This window comes from Equus caballus, chromosome 3 (assembly GCF_041296265.1).
Source record: "Equus caballus isolate H_3958 breed thoroughbred chromosome 3, TB-T2T, whole genome shotgun sequence".
In the NCBI taxonomy this organism is placed as follows: Eukaryota; Metazoa; Chordata; class Mammalia; order Perissodactyla; family Equidae; genus Equus; species Equus caballus.
The window spans coordinates 86,867,138-86,887,514 of record NC_091686.1 but is presented as its reverse complement, the minus strand read 5'-3'; the positions used below and the strand labels follow the sequence as shown (position 1 = coordinate 86,887,514).

Here is a 20,377-nt window from a genome sequence, read left to right as displayed (position 1 = left end):
AGTGATCAACCTCAAAATAAGGACATTAACAAAAATTACAATAGGATGTTTAACAGTAAATTGTACACAGTGATGGGTGGGAAACAAGCCCGCAGAGAACACCTCCGAATCAGTGGAGGCCCGTGCTTTTTCAAACCACCTTCCTCCAAACTACAGCCCAGCCTGGCTTGGCCCACCAAAGACTGCACAAACAATATTCACGTACACCCACTATGTTTATAACCTGCTTCTAAGAAAGCTCAAGGACTTCCTGCCTTTATTAAAACGTGGTCACAAAACATACATATTCAATGTTAATCCACACAAAATGTTGCTCACATGGACAATGTGCTTCTCATAACAAATTCATTCTCAAAAGAAATGTTAACTAAGCTCTGGGTAGTTCTTCCACTATGCTCTTTAGCACTGTCTGTCCTTCTCATTTTGTTCCTTGGTTAAATAATAACGGAAAAAGAATCAGATTATTTCATAGCACATTCCCAATGAGACTTCAAACTCCTCAAGAGCCAGGAGCATGGGAATTTTCTTCAAGCACTAAGTCGGTGTTAATGAACTCTTATGGACAATAACTATAGTTTAAGAAAGGAACCACAAACACACTGAACTGATCTGAATTCATTAGTGCCCATATTGAGAGGATTTTAAATTTACTAAATTAAAATTCACTTTATGCTTGAAACTGATGAGCCATTACCGAGATAAAGTTTCTTATCTCAGGTGGTGTATTTGTACTTAATGATAATTTATCTTTTATTTCCCTCATGAAATGTTTTCCTTTTCTTGTTGCAGCCAGTTTGGTTGGAGATTATGTAGTATTTCAAGTAAAAGTGGAGGAAAATGTACAGTGCCTACATAGGAATCTTTGAGTATCAGGAGAAAAGTAATGGCTATAAGATGTGACTCAAAACTTATACAGTAAGAGAGATAATAAACGTCATTAATTTGGGAAACTAGCGCTCAAGGATACACTTTTTAAATGGCTGAATTAGACGTATATAATAAAAAACATTCATAAACTGATCAATGTACCCACATAAGAGCATCTTAAGGAAAACTGACAAAGCAACCATCCCACATATTATTTCTTACAATCAAATCTCAATTATCTAGGTGAAGGATGGTTGCTTTTCTATTATGCACAAAACCCAAGAAAGTCTACCAAAACTGTTCACAGGTCTCCAACTTGCACACCTTACCACCACCATAACATAAACTCAGTAACTGCAAGCTAAAAGAATACCACCTAACTTTAAAATTAGCTTAGGAGAAAACACCTGGAAGCTTAATTTGCTCCTTCCCCCAAAAAATATATTCTGAAAAATATACTCCAAAAACAAAAATACAATGATTGCGAGGATTATCCCCTTGGCCTCATGTACTCCTCCATGAGTATGGACAACTAAGAGCTGTCTGTGTGCTCCTAGGCTCCACTACACACAGCCTTGGATGAAGGATATTGACAGGCGGGAGGAGGCCACACCAGCTACATCCAGGAAAGGACGTGAAATTTGTGAATAGGAACCACACCACAAGCTCAAGCGCTTACAGGGCATAGACAATTAAAGTCACTAAAATAAGGCAATCAGGTAAAGATGCAAAATGACAACTGGTCCCAGAAGTAGGAGAGAGAATGCGAAATGGAGTGCCTAAACCCAATCTAAAGGGGATTTCTGCGCCTCAGTCCAGCCGACCGTTGTCACGCACAAAAGTACTAAAGCCGCAAGATCTTTTACAAGGAAAGTTGCTCACCAGATTTTTATCAGATTTTAAAAAGAAACAAAAAAATCGCAGGCAACCAATTCAGACAAAGGATTGTGTTAACCAAACCAAATTATAGGCTAAATCAGACCCCCGGGCCACAATTGGCAACTTTTGGTTTAGGGATTTAGTAGGCAAAAAGAGGGAAAGGCAGAAGACTAGACTGAGAAGTAACAAAGATCAATACCAAGTAAAATTAAAATGAAAGAGGTGTGATGGGAATCTGCCTAGAATGCCGAAAAGAGGAGCTGCGTGAAACGTGCGAGAAATGGGGCCCGTGATAAACTCCCGAAGGAGAAGAAAAGTGAGTGAGAGCAAGGGCGGAGGCAGCTCTGCCCGGCAAGCGCCTTGGTGAGCACGCAGGTGAGAGCGAGGACGGGAGCCATTCTCACCATTGGCCGCGGAAGGCTGCGGGGCTCCAGGTCCCGAGGGGCTGCGCCGGGCGGAGCTACCTGCAGCCGCGGCGGTCGCCGCTCCTCCGGGGCTGGGGCCAGGACCTGCAGCGCCCACCGACCCCTTCTCTCGCCCTCCTCCGGCGCCGCGGAGATGGACTCCATTTCCCGAGGAGGGGGCCGCGGTGGCCCGTCCTCGGGCTCGGCCTCGGCCACCGGCCACCTGGCGCCAGGAGGCTTCCATCCCTGTAGAAGGAAAAAAAAAAGGAGTGGAAGGAGCGTGAGCGCAGGGGCGCCGAGGCAGGGGAGAGGGGCGGTGGGGGAAGCCCGTCGGAGGGCCGAACCAGGAAGGTCTCCGCAGGGCAGGGACCGAGTTTGAGCAGGTCGCGGCCCTACGCTCCCGGAGGGCGAGTCCCCTCTAAGTCCGGACGCTGGAGATGGACGGAGAGGGAGAGGGAGAGGACTGGGCAGAGAAATGAACTGCGGGGCAAGGAGCATCCAAGGAACCGGAGAGGGAGAGCCGGGGAGACGCTAACCGCCTCCTCAGCCTCAGGGGGACCGCGGTGGGGGAAGAGCTGCAGACTGACCCGGCAGCCCCCGCCGGGAACCAACTGCAGTAGCGGACCCTACGGAAAGCTACGTCTCCTTACCGACGGCGCCCGCCCCCAGCGACTACAACTCCCAGAAACCCCCGTCCACCGCCCGCAGAATGCGTGGCACCGCTGGCCGCTTCCTTATCCGGGAATGGGGGAGGGGCTCCGGGCGCGTGAGTTGACTGCGTCGGGCCTTCGGAAACTACAGTTCCCGGCGTGCTCTGGGGCTCAGGCGAGGTCGGCGCCCAGAGAGGGCGCAAGTGGGCGGAAGGTGAGTCGCCCCAGCAGCGTTGTTGATGTCGGAGGGTGCTTCTGGTTTCCTGCGGCTACCTTAAACCAAGCTGGGTATCAGGATTCTGTGCGGAGGGCCATAATTGACTGCCTGCCATCTCTAGCCTCGCCTTCGGGCTTTCAGGTGGCAGGAGGAGTCTCACTGACGGGAAAGTGAAAACGCTTCGGGGTCGGGGAAGAGGGAGGGAAAGCTGGGATACTGTTGCGGAAAATTGGATGGAGAAAGCGCCCTTTCTGGTTTGCTAAAGCAATGTAGAAGATAAATCTAACGCCTGTTATTATCATAGTCCTTTATAGTTTACAATATGCTTGTACTGAAGCAGGCCGATTTTTACCCTCACGACAGCTCCCTAAAGTAGATTTTATTAAGGAAAGTAGTTGAGAGCCAAGACCTAAATCGTCTCACTTCGCTGAGTTTTCCAATAAGGGACCTAGATATAGAGAGAGAAATTTCAAAACTGTGGGAATCTGTCTGGGATTGAGAAATATAGTCATCGTGTTTGGGACTACACAATGCTTATACAACCCTTCACCTTGGGAATCAGGAATCATACTACTTTGGAATCGGAAAGAATCTTATGTGTTCTCTGAATGAGCATTTATGATAGTATCGTAGTAAAGTTTTGTAATAGAGAGCTAATATATATCAGTAAATTGAGAATGTGTTTTCAAAAGTTACCACTGCTGCTATTTCTACTTTGAAATTTCAGACAGTATTTGAGGAAAACAAGAGTTCTTTGTGTTTATCAAAAGGGAACATGGGGAGGCGGAGGGCGTGGCCAAGTGGTTAAAGTTCCGCCCGTGGCTTGGTCAGCCCGGAGTTTGCAGGTTAGGATCCTGGGCAGGACCTACTCTCCTCATCAGTCATGCTGTGGAGGTATCCCACGTACAAAATTCAGGAAGATTGGCATGGGTGTTAGTTCAGGGTGAATCTTCCTCATCCAAAAAAAAAGGGGGGCGGAGAACATGAGAAATCTTGATCTGGGTAGTAGTTTCACTTGTGTGTACATATGTAAAAACTCAACAATTACACGTTTATGACTTGTGCAATTTACTATATGTATGATACACCTCAATTTTGAAAAGAATTCTAAAATAAAATATAGAAAAAAGATATCTGAATACCTCTATTGTTCAGTCATTTGAAAAATGATTTAATTGTTTTTATCCATTACTGACGTAACCTCTTGATATGAATTCTTTTTGCTAGAATATCCATACACAACTCCCCAATTACATCTATCCTTGACAAATAAATCTGTACTTAGGTAAACACTGTGCCAGTTATCAACTTATTGCCTCTCAGGTCCAATTCACCCTTCACTATATTCTCTGTGATAGTGGATAGGACTTCTTTAAAGATCTCCACGGATAGCACAATGTGAAGTTTTCTCAGCAGAGGGCGCTGGAGAGACACTGAAAGAAAGACCCTGTTCTGGTATTTCCCGCTGGTTCACAGCGGGTCAGCGAACTTGCAGCCTCGGCCCTGCCTGGCCTCACCCTTCCCAGCAGCCTTCTCAAAATGGAAACTGGTCCGAAGGCCGCCTGCTCACACTGGTGTCTTGAGATGCCCCTTACTTGTTTCCTGACCCCCGCCCCTTGCATCTGCCATCACTCCCTCTGCAGACCCAGGCTCAGCTCACCTGTGCCTCAGCCCCATTCCCTCTGCACGCCCACCCCACTCAAGAGAGACTGCAGAACAGCTGCGGCCAGAAGGAACCAGTAAGGTTATCTGCTCTCCAGTGGGCTGAACTTCACCTTCTCCGATAAGATCTGAACCCCAGCCTTGGGGAGGGGAACCCTTCCAAGTTTGTCCTTCCTTGAGTACTGTCCCTCAGTCCTAGAGTAGCATATACTGTTTCCTCATCGTCATTCCTTTATGAGAGCTTAGTAATTCTTTGTTAAACTAAACCCCTGTGTGGTTTCTATTCCTGATTTGACCCAGACTGATAAAGGCGCTATAAACATTTTATATGTCAGTTGGCATACTGGGTATGACCCGCTCAGACTGCAACTAAAAAAAAAGGAAAAAGTGTTAAGTAAAATAAAGGATACAACATAAAGTGTAAAATATACCAGCCAAAATAAGTAAAAATGATGTTCTGCCATATGTGGGGCAGAGGAGAACTAGAAAAATTAAACAATCAGAATGATTTTCCTAGCCAGGTTAAAATGCATGTAACTTTAGGAGACTGATTCCTTTTTTGTTTTACTTAGTAATATTCAGAATTGAATGATAAAAATGGTATTGTATGATGCAAATTTCATGAGAATGAAAAAGAGAAATTTTTTTAACTGGGATATCATTTTACTTTTTTCAGGAAAACCTTCACAACAGAGACAAAGTCAACCAAACATTTATTCATATTTAATGTAAACTGTTTTCAAATATTCCACTGAATAATCTATCCGTCAATCTGTAGCTGAGTCTAACAAATACCCAACACTGTCAGGTGCCGGACATTCATAGTCAGAGATGAGAAGAGTTCACTAACTAAAGTACCAGGATAGGGATGAAGAGGCTCATGAAGATGCTGAGAACTGAGAAAATTGTTAAGGGTGGAGTAATATTTGAATGGGGTGGAAGGAGGTGTTCCAAGCCGTAGAGGCTGCATGAGCCAAAGCTTAGAAGTGAAAATAAACATGGCACATATTTGAACCAGAAAAGAGAAAATTCTGTTGAATCCCAAGGCAAAGGTGATAAACAGGGTTGAAGAGGCCTTGAAAATAGAAGTAGAAAATGTTGATCTCAATGTTGACAGTAAGTAGCTACTATGAGGTACAAGGGAAAGGAGGTAACATCATAAATCAAGGTTTTTCAGGAAAATTAATGTAAAAATAATAATGAAATTTGAGCTGGGAAGGGCCTTGTGGGAGAATGGCTACCTAGAATCAAACTATAGTCTCTGTGACTCAGTCTACAAACTTAGATGTGCAAATAATCACATTTCAGTAATCATAGTCTTTAACTTAATTTGAGCTCTGAGTTTTATCTTCCCAGGATTGGTTGGAAAATTCATGCATTCATTAATCCATTCAACAACTATTTATTTAAATTTTTTTCTTTTTATTTTTTTTGAGGAAGATTAGCGTTGAGCTAACATCTGCTGCCAATCCTCCTCTTTTTGCTGAGGAAGACTGGCCCTGAGCTAACATCCGTGTCCATCTTCCTCTACTTTATATGTGGGACGCCTACCACAGCATGGCTTGCCAAGCAATGCCTTGTCCACACCCAGGATCTGAACCAGCGAACCCTGGGCTGCCGAAGCGGAATGTGTGCACTTAACTGCTGTGCCACTGGGCCGGCCCCTCAACAACTATTTATAATTATGTCTCTATTATGCCCAAGACACTTTCTAGGCACTGGAAATAGAGCAATAATTAAAGTACATGGGACATATATATAAATCCAGGGGGTTTATTTCTAAAGAAAGAAGACAGATATTTCTGCTAGACTTTAGTATATTATAATAGAATATATTATGTATAAATATATATTTTTTATGTTAATATTGGTACCGAACCTCTTAATCTCAAGTTCGTGTGCCTGATGTGCAGTAAGCAAACACTGAGACATCAGTGCTGGGAGACAGAGAAAGGTTTATTCAAATTGGCCAAGATGAGAAAGCAGGAGCATGGATTCTCTCAAATCTGCCTTAAGAGAAGAAGGCAGGGGGGTTTATAGAGCTAAGGGGTGTGGCAGGAGGAGGTTCAGAGAAACAAAAGGGTAATCCGTGTTTCTTTCATTCCAGATAAGCCCCTGGGCAATCTGACTTCTGGGCATTGGTGGCAGCTAGTGATACCTACTGACCCTGATATCAGTTTCCCTACATTAAACCCAGCATATATGGGGTTAAAACCAAAGCACTCATTCCCTGCTTACTCCCTGGCTTCCTGGCTCCAGAATCCACTATCCTCCATGGACACAGACACCACCAAGGACAAGCACCTGCATTCACTATCTCCTCCCTGCCACGGACATACAGGCTGCTGGGAAAGCTCCAACCAACAAGGCCATATGAACCCCCTCCCCTACCTAAAACCCCAAGTAAAAACCCTTCCTTTGAGCTTTTCGGGGAGTTTGGGATTTCAACGTTAGCTGCCCTCTCTGCTTGCTCAGCACTGTGCAATAATAAAATTTCTACTTTCTTCCACCACACCCGGTGTCAGAGATTGGCTTGCTGCATAACAGGTGAGCGAACTCACTTCAGGTTCAGTATCACGAGGGGCTGGTAATCTAGTGATCCTTGAAGCCATTCTTATCTTCTGTAAAACAAGCTCATAAATCCTTGTGACCCTTGAGTTACTCCTCAGGTTAAACAGGAAAACAGCTAATTGCCAAGATTAACTTCTTTTCATAACAAGGTCGAAAGCTAATCTTATTGAATATTTACTGTAAGCCTCAGGGACCCAGCTTCAGTATTATTATATATTGGATATACTATGTATGTTATCCTAATATTATGGGCATTATGTATATCTCATATATATTATTTATCCTATAGTAAACACCATATTGTTCCAGCCTCTTTTGCTGCTGAGTGTAGCCCAGCACCACACTGTAAGTTTTTCTCAGTGAGATGTAGGTGGAAGTGGGTTGTGTGACTTCTGGAAAGTGTCCTGAAGGGAGACAGGATCTCCTTCTTCCTGCCTTTCTCTTTCCCAATGCCTAAGGTGTGAATGGGACGGCAGGAGCTGGATTAGCCATCTCAGACCATGAAGTGATCTTAGGAGAGGACGCCTAGGGAATGGAGGCCAGACTGGTTGAAGCATCCACATAGAAGGAGCTTGTATCCCCGAGGACTTCATTGAGCAAAATGTCATGGCAGTCCTGGTCTGCCTACATCTGGACGTCAGCATGAGTAGTAAATATAGATCTATCATGTTTAAAACACAGTTCCTGAATTCTACTAAGCCACTATTCGCTTCTGTTTGCAGATGAACCAACTGCTAGACTAATACAAAGTACAAATAATCCAGTTTTGTGGAGGAAAGAAAGGCAATGATTCAATTTCAATAAATTTTATAATATAAACCTGTAATCAAATGTCATTAAAAGAGTTTTTTTTTTAATTCAGAGGAGGGGCCGGCCTGGTGGTGCAGCGGTTAAGTTCACACGTTCCGCTTCTCGGCAGCCCGGGGTTCGCTGGTTCGGATCCCGGGTGCGGAAGTGGCACCACTTGGCAAAAGCCATGCTGTGGTAGGCATCCCACACATAAAGTAGAGGAAGATGGGCACCGATGTTAGCTCAGGGCTAATCTTCCTCAAAAAAAAAAAAAAAATTCAGAGGAAATGAGATGGTTGTCAGAGAATAGAATCACTAGCTAAAGGGGGTGATAAATTTTCAATTCCTGGAGATCTTTGCAATCGATTAGACATCATTTTGTTGGGTATTAATCAGGTGAGCTCAGCAGTAGTTAACCTGACATCTGAAGATGCTTTCTAGGATTGTTATTGGATTATTCTGTTGTGTTTATTTTTCCAGGGTTTGCTTCAAAACCGTGACACTAGAAACCTATTAGTTCCTGCTATAGACTGATCCTGCCCCCAAACAGTGTCTAAGGCTCCTAAAGTTATTAGGTGCATTCATTTTCACAATTACTGTGTTTTCCTCTTGAAGAGAAAAAAAATCTGGGAAATTCTAGTTCAAGTAAACTCAACGCACCTTGTAAAAATATGCTTGCCATTCACCTGCAATCTAGTAAAAGATTCAGTATTTTCTGAATGTGTTGAAAGAAAATTCTCTAAGCCCCTCAAAGTGGGATTGACATTCAGATATCACTTTAAAAAAGAAGAAGATAGGGACTGGCCCGGTGTCATAGCGATTAAGTTCACACTCCACTTTGGCGGCCCAGCCTTCACTGGTTCTGATCCCAGGTGCAGACCTGCACACCGCTCCTCAGGTCAGACTGTGGTGGTGTCCCATATACAAAAAATAGAGGAAGATTGCCACAGATGTTAGCTCAGTGACAATCTTCCTCAATTAAAAAAGAAGAAGATTGGTAACAGATGTTAGCTCAGGGCCAGTCTTCCTAACACACACAAAAAAGATATAACTGGCTGGGAGTGGAATAATTCACCAGTACTTTATGATCTCAAGAAATAACAAGCAACCACTCTAAATAAGCTGTGTTTCATTCCCACAAAAGCACTGTGAGGAGTTATCGTCCTGATGTTTCATATGAAAAGACTGCCACAACCTCCACTTTTGTGTATTTTCCCCTCCCCTTTCCCATTACATGATTTCCCTCAGCTCTGCCTAGGCTAACGTGAACTCTTTCCTCTTCTAGGCAATTCTACTTACCCTTCTCTGGAAAAGAGCTTTCTTTACAAATTTCCAGTAGTGACCCATTAATTAATCATTAAATCAATTTAGTAGTTTGCAACAAGCATTTTTTCAAAAGAACTAAAATAGAATAGATAAAAAAGGAAGTTCCTGAGTGCATTGCATGTTATAAGGGTAAGTATTCTTTTCTGAAAGGTTTGTTACAGCTGTGTGCTTTCTGGGTCACACAAAATGCATTTTATATGGGTCATTTACTGTGGGTCATAATCAAGGAAGTTGGAACAGACTGCCCTAGAAACAGCTACTCTCATTATTGCACCTGTCCTCTCTGCTCAGAAATAATATTTTTTTCTTTTCTTCAAAACTTTGCTGAATATTCGCTTTTAAGAATCATTTGCTCCCAGTGAGAACAGTTTTTGTACCATGTTGTCTGTAGTGTGTCTTAAAAGTGCAGCAAACACTCAGGAAAGTCCAAACAGTAAAACAAAGTCAGGGGCTCCTGGATCGCTCCATTTCTCACATTTGGCTTCAGAGCTAGATGAGCTTTAAGGTGTCTTTCCACAGTGAGATTAGATGTTCCTTTTCTCTTAGTCGTCAAAGATAGGTCTGGGAATTTTCAGTTTCCCAGGGAACTTTACAGATGGAGTATCAGACGAATTAGTCAGTGGTAAGTCTTTCCATTCTCTTAATGATCATCTAGGTTTCTTTGCTTGTTGTTGTTTGGGGTTTTTTTAAGCATAAGAAATTCTGTCAGCTTTGTCTCTCTGGACTAGAGTCCCATGCTCCTTCCCCTATGGCCATTTATTCACACGTCACCCTTTTAGTCATTCTTAAGAGCTCATCCACCTCTAGTGAAATATATTCAGGGTTCACTAAACAGAAGTTCGGACAAGTTTCTAAGTTAGGATGCCTCATGATTTTCCACAAAGGCAAGAAAGTTTCTTCTTAAAACTTCCTAATGACACATAGTCTTTTTGTGATCTTTTTGTAAATCCTCACTGGGAACGTTACAAGCTATAAAACATTACAAGCTCCTTATCTAGGCCTTTTCCGCATTTGATTGCTTAGATGCAATCATCTTAAAATTATAATTGGAATTATTTTACCCCCAGTGGAACTTCTCTATACTGAGGCTCATCCACTGGTTTTATGATCGTGTTTAAACATGTTAAGTACGACCAGTCCCATCAGGATCAATACATCGAGAATCTGTTTATCTTTATCTTTTACTGCATAATGTCTGTTCTAAATCTTATATACAATTTAAAGTTTGAGAGGATCATAGAATTTGAAGAGAGAGATCTTAACTGGGCTCAGGGGGCCAATGATTAATCCACGTTGCCAATATTCATGACGTACTATATTTGATTGTAGGTAAGTGTTTGAAATGTAGTTAATCTATATTATGTATTTGTATATTTTTTGTGAGTTATTTTTGACCACCCTCTCTGAGCTGCCTTTAAGCAAAGCCTTGCTGGTTTGGCATGGAGGCCAGGGGAGCAGGCCCCCTTGCAAGGAAAAAAATAGGGGGCCAGCCCCATGACCGAGTGGTTAAGTTTGCGTGCTCCGCTTGGGTGGCCCGGGGTTTCACTGGTTTGGATCCTGGGCGCAGACTTAGCACCCCTCATCAAGCCATGCTGAGGTGGCATCCCACATAGCAGAGCCAGAAGGACATACAACTAGAATACACAACTATGTACTAGGGGGCTTTGAGGAGAAGAAGAAAAAAAAATGATTGGCAACAGATGTTAGCTCAGGTGCCAATCTTTAAAAAGAAAGTGGTGGGGGGCACCGGCCCAGTGGCGCAGGGGTTAAGTTCGCACATTCTGCTTCAGCGGCCCAGGGTTCACCAGTTCAGATCCCCGGTGTGGACCTACACATGCTGTGGCAGGCATCCCACATGTAAAGTAGAGGAAGATGGGCATGGCTGTTAGCTCAGGGCCAGTCTTCCTCAAAACACAGAAAAAAAAAAAGGAAAGATAGAAATGAGACTAGGTCAGTGGTGTTAAATCAAGAGGTCTATATTAAGGAATTTAGCACCAAAATCTCAATAAAGAATTTCTAAAAAGGGAAACAATATCCATTATTTCAGTACAGTAAAAAAAAAAAAAAAACATGTCATTTTTCTATCATGAAAGAATCGCCTCTCTTTAATCAATGAGTTCAAATGCCCAATTATTTTAAACATAAAAATAAAAGGTATATAATCAAAGCAAATGTCATGTTACCTTACTGATATGCTTCTTTGGGAGTTTTATATCTTTTGTGCTCTTTGAGCATTTTGAAATTATATCTGAAGGGAGCAATGGAAATACTTGTAATGTAGATTTATTAATTATCAGTATTTTTTTCAAACTAAGGAACTAAGAAGAGTGACTTATTACATTCAAAAATGAATGGAAAAAAATTACATTCCCATCCTAGAGGCCTCCTGATACTGGTAGGCAAGTGTTCATCCCTTGAGTGCCCCGGTGGCTCGTCGGTTACTCTTTCTGCCAAGAGTAAGCAATGAGACCAACTGGGGGATATCAAGGAACACCATGGACTTTGGTGCCACCAGGATACCTATGCCCCTCAGCATCGTGAATCTCTGTGACAACCCCAGGAAACAGGCTCCCTGCTCTCTGAAGAACTAATTCAAGTAGCTTCTTGGACCAAGTCCAACTGGCCAAAGCTCAGCCCAGATAACACAGAAATGAACCTAACCAAAAAGGAGAAAGTGGCAATCTGACAAGAAATCCAATATCAACTCTTTTTAAAGGCCAACATTGTCAGCCCGATGAGTAATTTTGTGGTAAATTGCTATTTTCAGAATCCCAGAGGAATGCATTGGTGAAAAATGCATTCTTTCACCTCTAATTCATCAGGAAACCAAGAGCCAGACATGAGATGTAATTCTAGAAGGTATTGTCTCAAATTTACTCAATATGCGCTCTGACTGGCCTAAAGTGGAAACATGCAGATAACAGGCATGTTCTCACCAAGGAGAACCCCATAAAGCACTCGACTTGGTCTGTGCAGATAGCAGTCAAGTACAACCTCATAGTGAAACAAACACTGAACCAGGGGTCAAAAGTTCAGGCTTTGCCACTAAACTAGCTGTGTGAATTCAGACTTAATTCCTCTACTCCTCTTTGTTTTTCTTCTTTGGAAATAGTTCAAATATACCAAAAATTATAGAAAGAAGGTATATACATAATTGTATATAAGTTTGTCAAATCTTAACATTTGGACTTATTTGCTTCAGATTGTTTTAAAAGATAGAAAACAGCACAGATAGTTGAAGTCCTATGAATTTCTCACCCTCTTTGCCATCCTATCCTCACCATCCCCCACAGAAGTAACCTCTGTTCTGGTTTCTGCTATGTGTCATTCCCATGCCTGTTATTAAACTGTTACATCACAGGTGCAGAGCCATCAACACTATCTAGTATTGGGTTGTATGTTTGTAAATTTTGTATGGATGATATTATAGGTACATAGGACAGTCAGCACAAATGGAAGGGTTAGGAGCAGGCACCTCTGGACCACATTGTCTGGGTTCAAATAGCGGTCGTTCCACTTCCTTCCTGTGGGCTTTGGGCAAATTACTTATACTCTCTGTGCCTCTCTTTCCTCATCTGTTAAACAGAGGACATGATGGAACCTTATAGGTTGTCATGAGGATTAAATGTATTGACATCTAGAAAGTACTTGGGGCAGTGCCTGGCATAAACCAAGCATTAGGTGTTGTCTGTTACTATTTAAACATTTTATAGAATTCCATTGTATGAATATATTCCAATTTATATATCTAGTCTCCTTTTGATGAACGTTTAGGCTGTTTCCAGTTTTTTACCATTATAAGCATTCTTCAACATGTCTCCTTGTGCATATGTGGCCGATTTTCTCTAGTGACTAATATCTAAGAATGAAATTGCTGGATTTTAGGTCAGCCCAATGTTGGGCTCTAGCAGATATTAGCATATTGTTCTCAGATATATGGTAAAATTCCCCAGTTTCACTCCAAGTCCCTGATACTCGACATCCTCAACAACTCATCATTTCTGTATTTGTAAAATGAGGAGGGTGAGCTAGGTGCTCTCCAGAGTGTTCTTGCATTTTCTATATTCTATGATTCTCTTTCCTTGAATTTCCTGCTTTCTCTCTTCCTCTAGAGGTAAACTAGTCCAGGGAATAGCAAACTATTTCTTCTTCTTGTAAGCCTGTTGTTCAGTATTTTATATTCTGAAAAGTCTAAAAACTAGGACATCCAATAGTACAATTTCAGTAATCATAAGGAAGAATATTACCTAAATCAACAGTGTCCTAGCCAGGCATGCTTTCAACACTGTTAAAACAGATCAGTAGTTTTCAAACTTTTTAAAGCAATGGATTTTTCTTTAATAAAAATATAAACTGAATTTCAATATAAATGCTGTTTTCTCCTTTTTTTCCCTTTTGCTTACCTCTACTATATATCTTACAAGTTAGCAAAAAGCTTCCTGTAATATAATTATCATTATCACTTTGGTGAAATTAAGAAATATTGAAATGCTTCAATTTATCTTGTTACTTTATCCATTAAACTTGCATTTTAAATTTTACTTGACCATGTTTTCATCTTAGATTGGTTTACATTTTGCTATACTAAAATATTCTGGAAATATCCATGTTAGAAAAAAATTACCCGTTATTGCCAAAGAGCTCTGATTTTACTACCTATAATTTCTGTGGAGAAAAACAGCTTCAGACTTTGAAGTTATAATTGTAGACCAACATTGCCACCTAATGGTAAGAAGCTTAATCACATCATATTTCTAGTTGGAAAAACTGGTTTTAAAGAGAATATATACAAAATTTTGCAGTGATTTCTTCCGATGGGAACTTTACGTTATAATTGAGGTGGGAGGCAGGGTAAGCACTTGTCAGATACGCCAGCAAGAGTGGGTGATGAGGTTTCTGCTTCCTCCCTGATCTGCCATCCATGAGTCCCAGACTTCTCTCTCCAATCTCCTCTCAGATGCAATTATTAAACATCTTTAAACTTCAGTCAGCCTTCCCTCGTCCTATGCCAAGCCTGTTCTAGCCTTGATGTGTTAAGATGCTAGTTCCAGAGAGCCACCTGGAGTCTGGAATGAGCCTGGAATACGGCTGGTGTCTGGACTGCTAAAAGGTGAGCTCATGCTTTGGCATCCACAAGTACCCAGGTCAGCACTCTTACCATGGATCACCCTCAAGCCACAGGTTTCCTGTCTTTTTAAAAAATCCCCTGATGAAGCTGGAAGCCAGCTGTAAACCTCTGCATTGCACCCCAGGTATCTAAACTGGAGCCCTCACTGCCACCTGTCCGAGTGTCTACCTGCAGGAGTCATGAGAAAGGAATTGGCTAAACCCTTCTTACCCCTGGCCTTTGAACCAAGAATCTGCCACCGTCCAATGTAAGCATCAGCAAGACTTGTAGAGCTTTGGGCCAGAGATCGTCAAATCAGAACCCTTGGATATGTCTCTAGCCCAGATCAGACTCAAAGTACCCACCCCCCTGGGTGCTGTGATGGGCGCTGCTTCTCCTCGGGAGCCAGCCCTGAGCCAGGTGTGTAACCCTCACTCCCTCCTATCTTACCAAATCTGCCTAATAGGAGTAGCCAGCAAGCCTCTTTACAGTGTCTTAGACATTTTTATAACAGGCAAGAAAGAGCACAAAGACAAAGAATAAAATGCAGGTGAAGGAGAAGGAATAAGAAGAATAAGAAAAAAAGAGAGGAAAAAGAGCATTTGTCTCAGGCAGAAACCATGTTACATATAACTCACTGCCCACCCACTCCAGGACTAGCCACTTCCTCTGTAGTGAGGAAATACTTGCCTGCTGATATTAAAGAGATAGGCAAAATACAGAAAGGCAACATAGGATTGCAAAGACAATGTATAGTTCAATAGATATTCTATTCGAGGAGTAGAATAAATTGGCATACACTGATTGAGGTCTGTACAAATACCTGAAATGTCAAATTAATAAGAAGCCATATTAAGTCACGTTATTATAGGCAGGAATAGAAATCTTGTGTCAATTCTAGAAAGCCGTGTTGAGAAGAATTTTTGAACCATATCTGGGTTCAGCAGTAGAGAGTTGTATGATTGATGAGTCATGTCTTCCACAACCACGCTCCCGTCATATAGTTCCCTTTTCTAGAACCATCCTCCCATTAATTCCTTCCTGGTTCTCTAGATAGGTGCTTCTCAAGCTTTACTGTGGGTATGAATCACCTAGGGGTCTTGCTAAAATGCAGATTCAGAAACAGTAGGTAGGGCCTGAGACTCTGAATTTCTAAGAAGCTCCCAAGTGATACCCATGCAGGTCCACAGAACCCTCAGGTCTCCTTTTTTAACATTACACCAATTTCCTGTGTTAATCACTCATCAATATTATTACCTTTCTCTCTTTTTTTATTGCTGGCCAGTCAGAAAAGTAAATAGTAGCCACTGATGTCAGGTTTCAATAATCAGAGAATTTTAAAAATTTATTATAAAAGATTCCTACAACATATTTTCAATGTTATATATTTTATATATAACATATATGCATATACTTGTATAGTAAAGTCTGATTTGTCACGCTTTTATCAATAAGAAGTTTCTCTCAAGCACCCTTCATAAGTCTTAGAGTACAAGGGTTAACGTCCTTAAAAAGACCCTGAAGCTCTCCAACTTCCTAAATCCCTACTAAATTATCAAATAAATAATATTCGCTATAGTTTTAGAATTTATTTTACTTTATTGCATTCTAATTCCTTTTAAATAGTACCCTGACCATGATGTACATGGTAATTCCCAGTCAGTGATGTAAATGATCTGAAAGTGAGGGATCCTTGTTCACTTTTATAAACATTATTCCATGAAGCGAGCATAGGTGAAAAAATCAGAGGATATAGATACTGACAAGTTAATCAGTTTATATCTTTGCACATTATCCATCATGGAAAGTCCTAACACACAACGACTCTTTAATCATAGTGCCCCACGAGTAAGTGTGTGGGCCTTATGCCCTGCACCAAAGCACATTTCCCTTATGGAAAAATTCCCCAGCAGAAGCTTCCTCTTCTTCCAACTTACAGTTGCCCTAATCACATCACCAAAAGGATCATGAGGCATGTCTTTATAGCCAGCTTTTCAGTCCTGCGTAGAGTCTGTGGGCCCACTTTCAGCTTCAATAGCTGAAAACTCTGTGTCAATAAGTGGTTTCAGAAATGTCTCAACCTTAGTTAGTCTTTGCTTCAGTTTTTGCTGCATTGACTCATACTCAGCCAGGATTCGAGCAAACCTTGTTTGCAGGAGGTCTACTGACCCCTCCATTCGCGTGACCTTCTCTTCAAGATCTTTAGGATCACTTCCAGCATTTGCAATATTTATATCAAGTAGACCATCTTTCATCAAGATTTGCTTCCCTTTCTCTTCTAGCATACCTTTGGCATCTGGGTACTCAGTTAGAGCCTCCATGAGGTCATCTTTTGACAGACAGAACAGATCTGAGTAGCCAATGCTTTTAATATTGGCCGTTCTTCGATTGCCAGCTTTGCTGCCTTTAATGTTAAGGATGCTGATCTCACCAAAGTAGCTGCCATCACTCAATACCACAAACTGAGTGATTCCATCATCTGCCACCACAGCCAGTTTGCCTTCCTTAATGATATACATCTCTCGTCCAATATCCCCTTTCTTGCAAATGTAATCTCCAGGACTGTAGACTTGGGGTTGTAATTTCAAGACCAACTCCACCAATAGACCAGCTTCACAGTCAGCAAAAATGCGCACCTTTTTTAACGTGTCTAAGTGAACACTGATGGCAATCTCTGCTCTTAGTTTATCAGGTAGATACTTTAAGACTTCTCTCTCATCAACTGTTTTTTTGTTGGTCCACAGATAGTCGAACCATTTAATAACTCTCTTTTCCATATCTTTGCTTACATTTCGGAAATGCATATATTGCTTGATGGCATCAATTCTTGCTTGAAATTCTGCTCTGGCTGCATTCATGTTGGAAATCATGGAACCTATGTTACCAACAATGGTAGCAAAAATTAATACTCCAATTAAGAAATCAACCACCACAAAGACATACTCAGAATCCCTCACTGGAGGTGGTGTTTCACCAATGGTGGTCAAAGTCAGTGTAGACCAGTAAAGGCTGTATACATATTTTCTAGCCAAACGGCCAAATTCAGGATCATTAACATCAGGATAGACCCATGTATCATTTCCAAATCCAATAGCTTTGGAAATAGAATAGTACACACATGCATTCCAGTGGATAATGATGATGATGTACATAACGAGGTTAGAAATCCTGAAGATGTTTGGGTAGTTTGTCCTTGTTTCTGTTCTCTGGAAGAACTCAAACATACGAGAGATCCTTAACAGTCTGTTTAACCTAATTTCTGGATAGTTCCACCCCAGCTTAAAATACAGCACATCAGTTGGTACCATTGATAGAACATCAAGTTTAAATTGCAAGTTTGATTTATATTTCTCTATGAGTTTAAGCTCTTCCTTCACCAGCAGTCCTTGTTCTAAATAACCTAAAATAGAAAAAGAAAAGTCAATTTAATGTTTTTCCTTTTTATGCCGTTGTGAATTTTTCTGAAGTAACTCTCAATGAACTTTGTTGAGTTGAAAACAAGAATTCACTTTCAATAAATATTCTTTTAGCAATGTAGTAAGATATGAGTACCAATCAACATATGGCTGTGGAAAATATTCTTTTGCAGGAATAAAAATCTTTATAGGTGCAAAAGTGAGAAATTATATGCAATGTATGTATACAAATCTCTCTAGAACCAGTATCCCTATCCAGGCAAAACCATTCCTTTTATGAACAGTGTTCTTGGAAAGTTTCCTGAACACCCTAGCACTGGGCCTAATGCCTCACACCACCCTCTTGTCAGAATCCCAGCCCCACCCTTGAAGCTTGGGTGCCTGCCTTGCTGTCTAACTATTATGCATATTCTTGCCTTGCCCCTTCAATGTGAAGCATAAGTATTGAGCCTGCATTTTCATCTCTCCTTCTTGACCCTTGGCTTCCTTAGACATCTGGGATCTTCTCTTCTCTTACACTGCTACCATAGGCCTTGTGCATTAAACCCAGAATTTCAGCACTCTGATACATTACACTAGGGAATTTGTTCCTCCTTCTATACTGGCTACCAGAGCTGCAAATAGGACAGAACAACTGGAGCATTTCTCCAGCGCACTGATATTTAGAGAATGTCCCTATTTTACATAATGATTCTTAAAAGCTATACTCCATGTACAATGGTTACATTTGCATGTGGAGGGCAGAGTAGAAACAATGAGCTTATTATACCTACTTAATAAGCATACTTCAAGTAGAAGCTATAAGGTCCTGCTCCCTGGTCAATAATGCCTCACCATGGACCACAAAGTTCAGTTAAGGGTATGTTTCCTGTTTCTTATAAATGTTCTAGTACAGCTCTGCTGGGTACAATGACATTTTTCCCCATGCCTCTTCAAAGTATCTCTCTGTTAGGAAGCAATTACCCTTTCCCCACAGAGCTGGCAGACTATTTCTGCTCTCTCTATTCTTTTCACCTGGCATAAACTCAATGAACAGGATAAAGGAGAAAAGCTACCAATCCACATTCAAAAGGTTGCCTAGTAACGTCCTTCTGCATCAGGTGCAGTGGCCTAAGCCTGTGGGTGGGTATATGGTACTCTTGCTTTCAACTGTGCCTTTTCTTCTAAAACAGGTTTTTGTGAGTTCATTTTGAAGAATACTTGAATTAGAAATTTTCAAATTATAGAGATAAAAGCCTGAAATTGCAAAATATCCAAAATTGAACATATTTACCTGTCCTTGTTCGTACAAACATATCGAGAAGATAAATAACATCTGATAAGTAATCAAAAATGAGCCAATATTCTAGGTAATCAGACTGAAGTTCATCAAAACATGCTCTGTAAAAGAAAAATTAGTTTAAATTAAATAAAGTGGGGGCCAATTTAGGTAAAAGTCCTCTTTCTATAATGTTTTTATTGACGTATGATTGACATATAATAGCCTATTAGTTTTAGGTATACAACACAGTAATTCAACATTTATATACATTATGAAATGGTCATCATGATAAGTCTAGTTACCATCTGTCATCATACAAAGTTATTATAATATGACTGACTATATTGCCTATGCTGTTCATTACATCCCTGTGACATTTATTTTATATCTAGAAGTTTGTACCCTCAATCTCCTTCACCTATTTCACCCGGCCCTCCAATACCTCCCCCTTTGGTATCCATGAGTTTGTTTCCTTTGTCTATGAATCTGTTTCTGTTTATTTTTGTATGTTCATTGATTTGTTTTTTAGATTCCACATATAAATGAAATCATACAGCATTTGTCTTTCTCTGTCTGACTTATTTCACTGAGCATTATACCTTCTAGGTCCATACATGTTGTTGCAAACAACAAGATTTCATTCTTTTTTATGAGTGAGTGATATTCCAGTATATGTGTGTGTGTGTACCACATTTTCTTTATACATTCATCTACCAGTGGACACTTAGGTTGCTTCCATATCTTGGCTATTGTAAATAATGTTACAATGAACATAGGTGTGCATACCTCTCTTGGTATTACTATTCTTAGCAATATTTTTTAGACCAGTTTCCTCAGGCAAGGACAACAAATGCAAAAATAAACAAATGGAACTACATCAAACTAAAAAGCTCTTGCACAGTGAAAGAAACCATCAATAAAACGAAAAGGCAACCAACTGAATGGGAGAAGATACTGGAAATCATGCATCTGATAAGGAGTTAATATCCAAAATAAAAAGAACTTACACAACTTAATATCAAAAAAACCCAAACAACCCAATTAAAAAGGAGCAGAGGACTTGAATAGACATTTTTCCAAAGAAGACATTCAGATGGCCAATAGGCAAGTGAAAAGATGCTCAACATCGCTAATTGCCAGGGAAATGCAAATCAAAACCACAATGAGATACCACTTCACACCTGTCAGAATGGCTATTATCAGAGAGACAGAAAATAAAAAATGTTGG

General features: G+C 41.0%; 2 protein-coding genes and 1 long non-coding RNA gene across 6 annotated transcripts in view; 1 reads left to right on the top strand and 2 right to left on the bottom strand.

Moving 5' to 3' along the window:
- NFXL1 (nuclear transcription factor, X-box binding like 1) overlaps positions 1-3,173 on the bottom strand; it is a 55,972-nt gene extending 52,799 nt beyond the window's left edge. The window contains exons 1-2 of one of the 4 annotated variants that reach the window (XM_023638137.2): positions 2,801-3,173; positions 2,151-2,396 (exon numbers count right to left, since the gene is read on the bottom strand). In XM_023638137.2, coding sequence (XP_023493905.1) covers positions 2,151-2,394 — 244 coding nt within the window. In that variant the 5' untranslated portion in view covers positions 2,395-2,396; positions 2,801-3,173. Of the gene's footprint in view, positions 1-2,150; positions 2,397-2,737 lie in introns of all 4 variants that reach the window. The other 3 variants (XM_023638134.2, XM_023638135.2, XM_023638133.2) reach the window with 3 other exon arrangements.
- The window catches only part of LOC138923479 (uncharacterized), a 51,522-nt gene extending 44,329 nt beyond the window's left edge, over positions 1-7,193 (top strand). Inside the window, exon 3 of the long non-coding RNA XR_011437134.1 lies at positions 6,787-7,193. This is a non-coding gene — a long non-coding RNA (uncharacterized lncRNA). The remainder of the gene's footprint in view (positions 1-6,786) is intronic.
- A 9,154-nt stretch (positions 7,194-16,347) lies between these two features.
- CNGA1 (cyclic nucleotide gated channel subunit alpha 1) overlaps positions 16,348-20,377 on the bottom strand; it is a 32,002-nt gene continuing 27,972 nt past the window's right edge. The window contains exons 8-9 of the mRNA XM_005608791.4: positions 19,162-19,268; positions 16,348-17,872 (exon numbers count right to left, since the gene is read on the bottom strand). Of these exons, the coding sequence (XP_005608848.1) occupies positions 16,467-17,872; positions 19,162-19,268 (1,513 nt within the window). The 3' untranslated portion in view covers positions 16,348-16,466. The remainder of the gene's footprint in view (positions 17,873-19,161; positions 19,269-20,377) is intronic.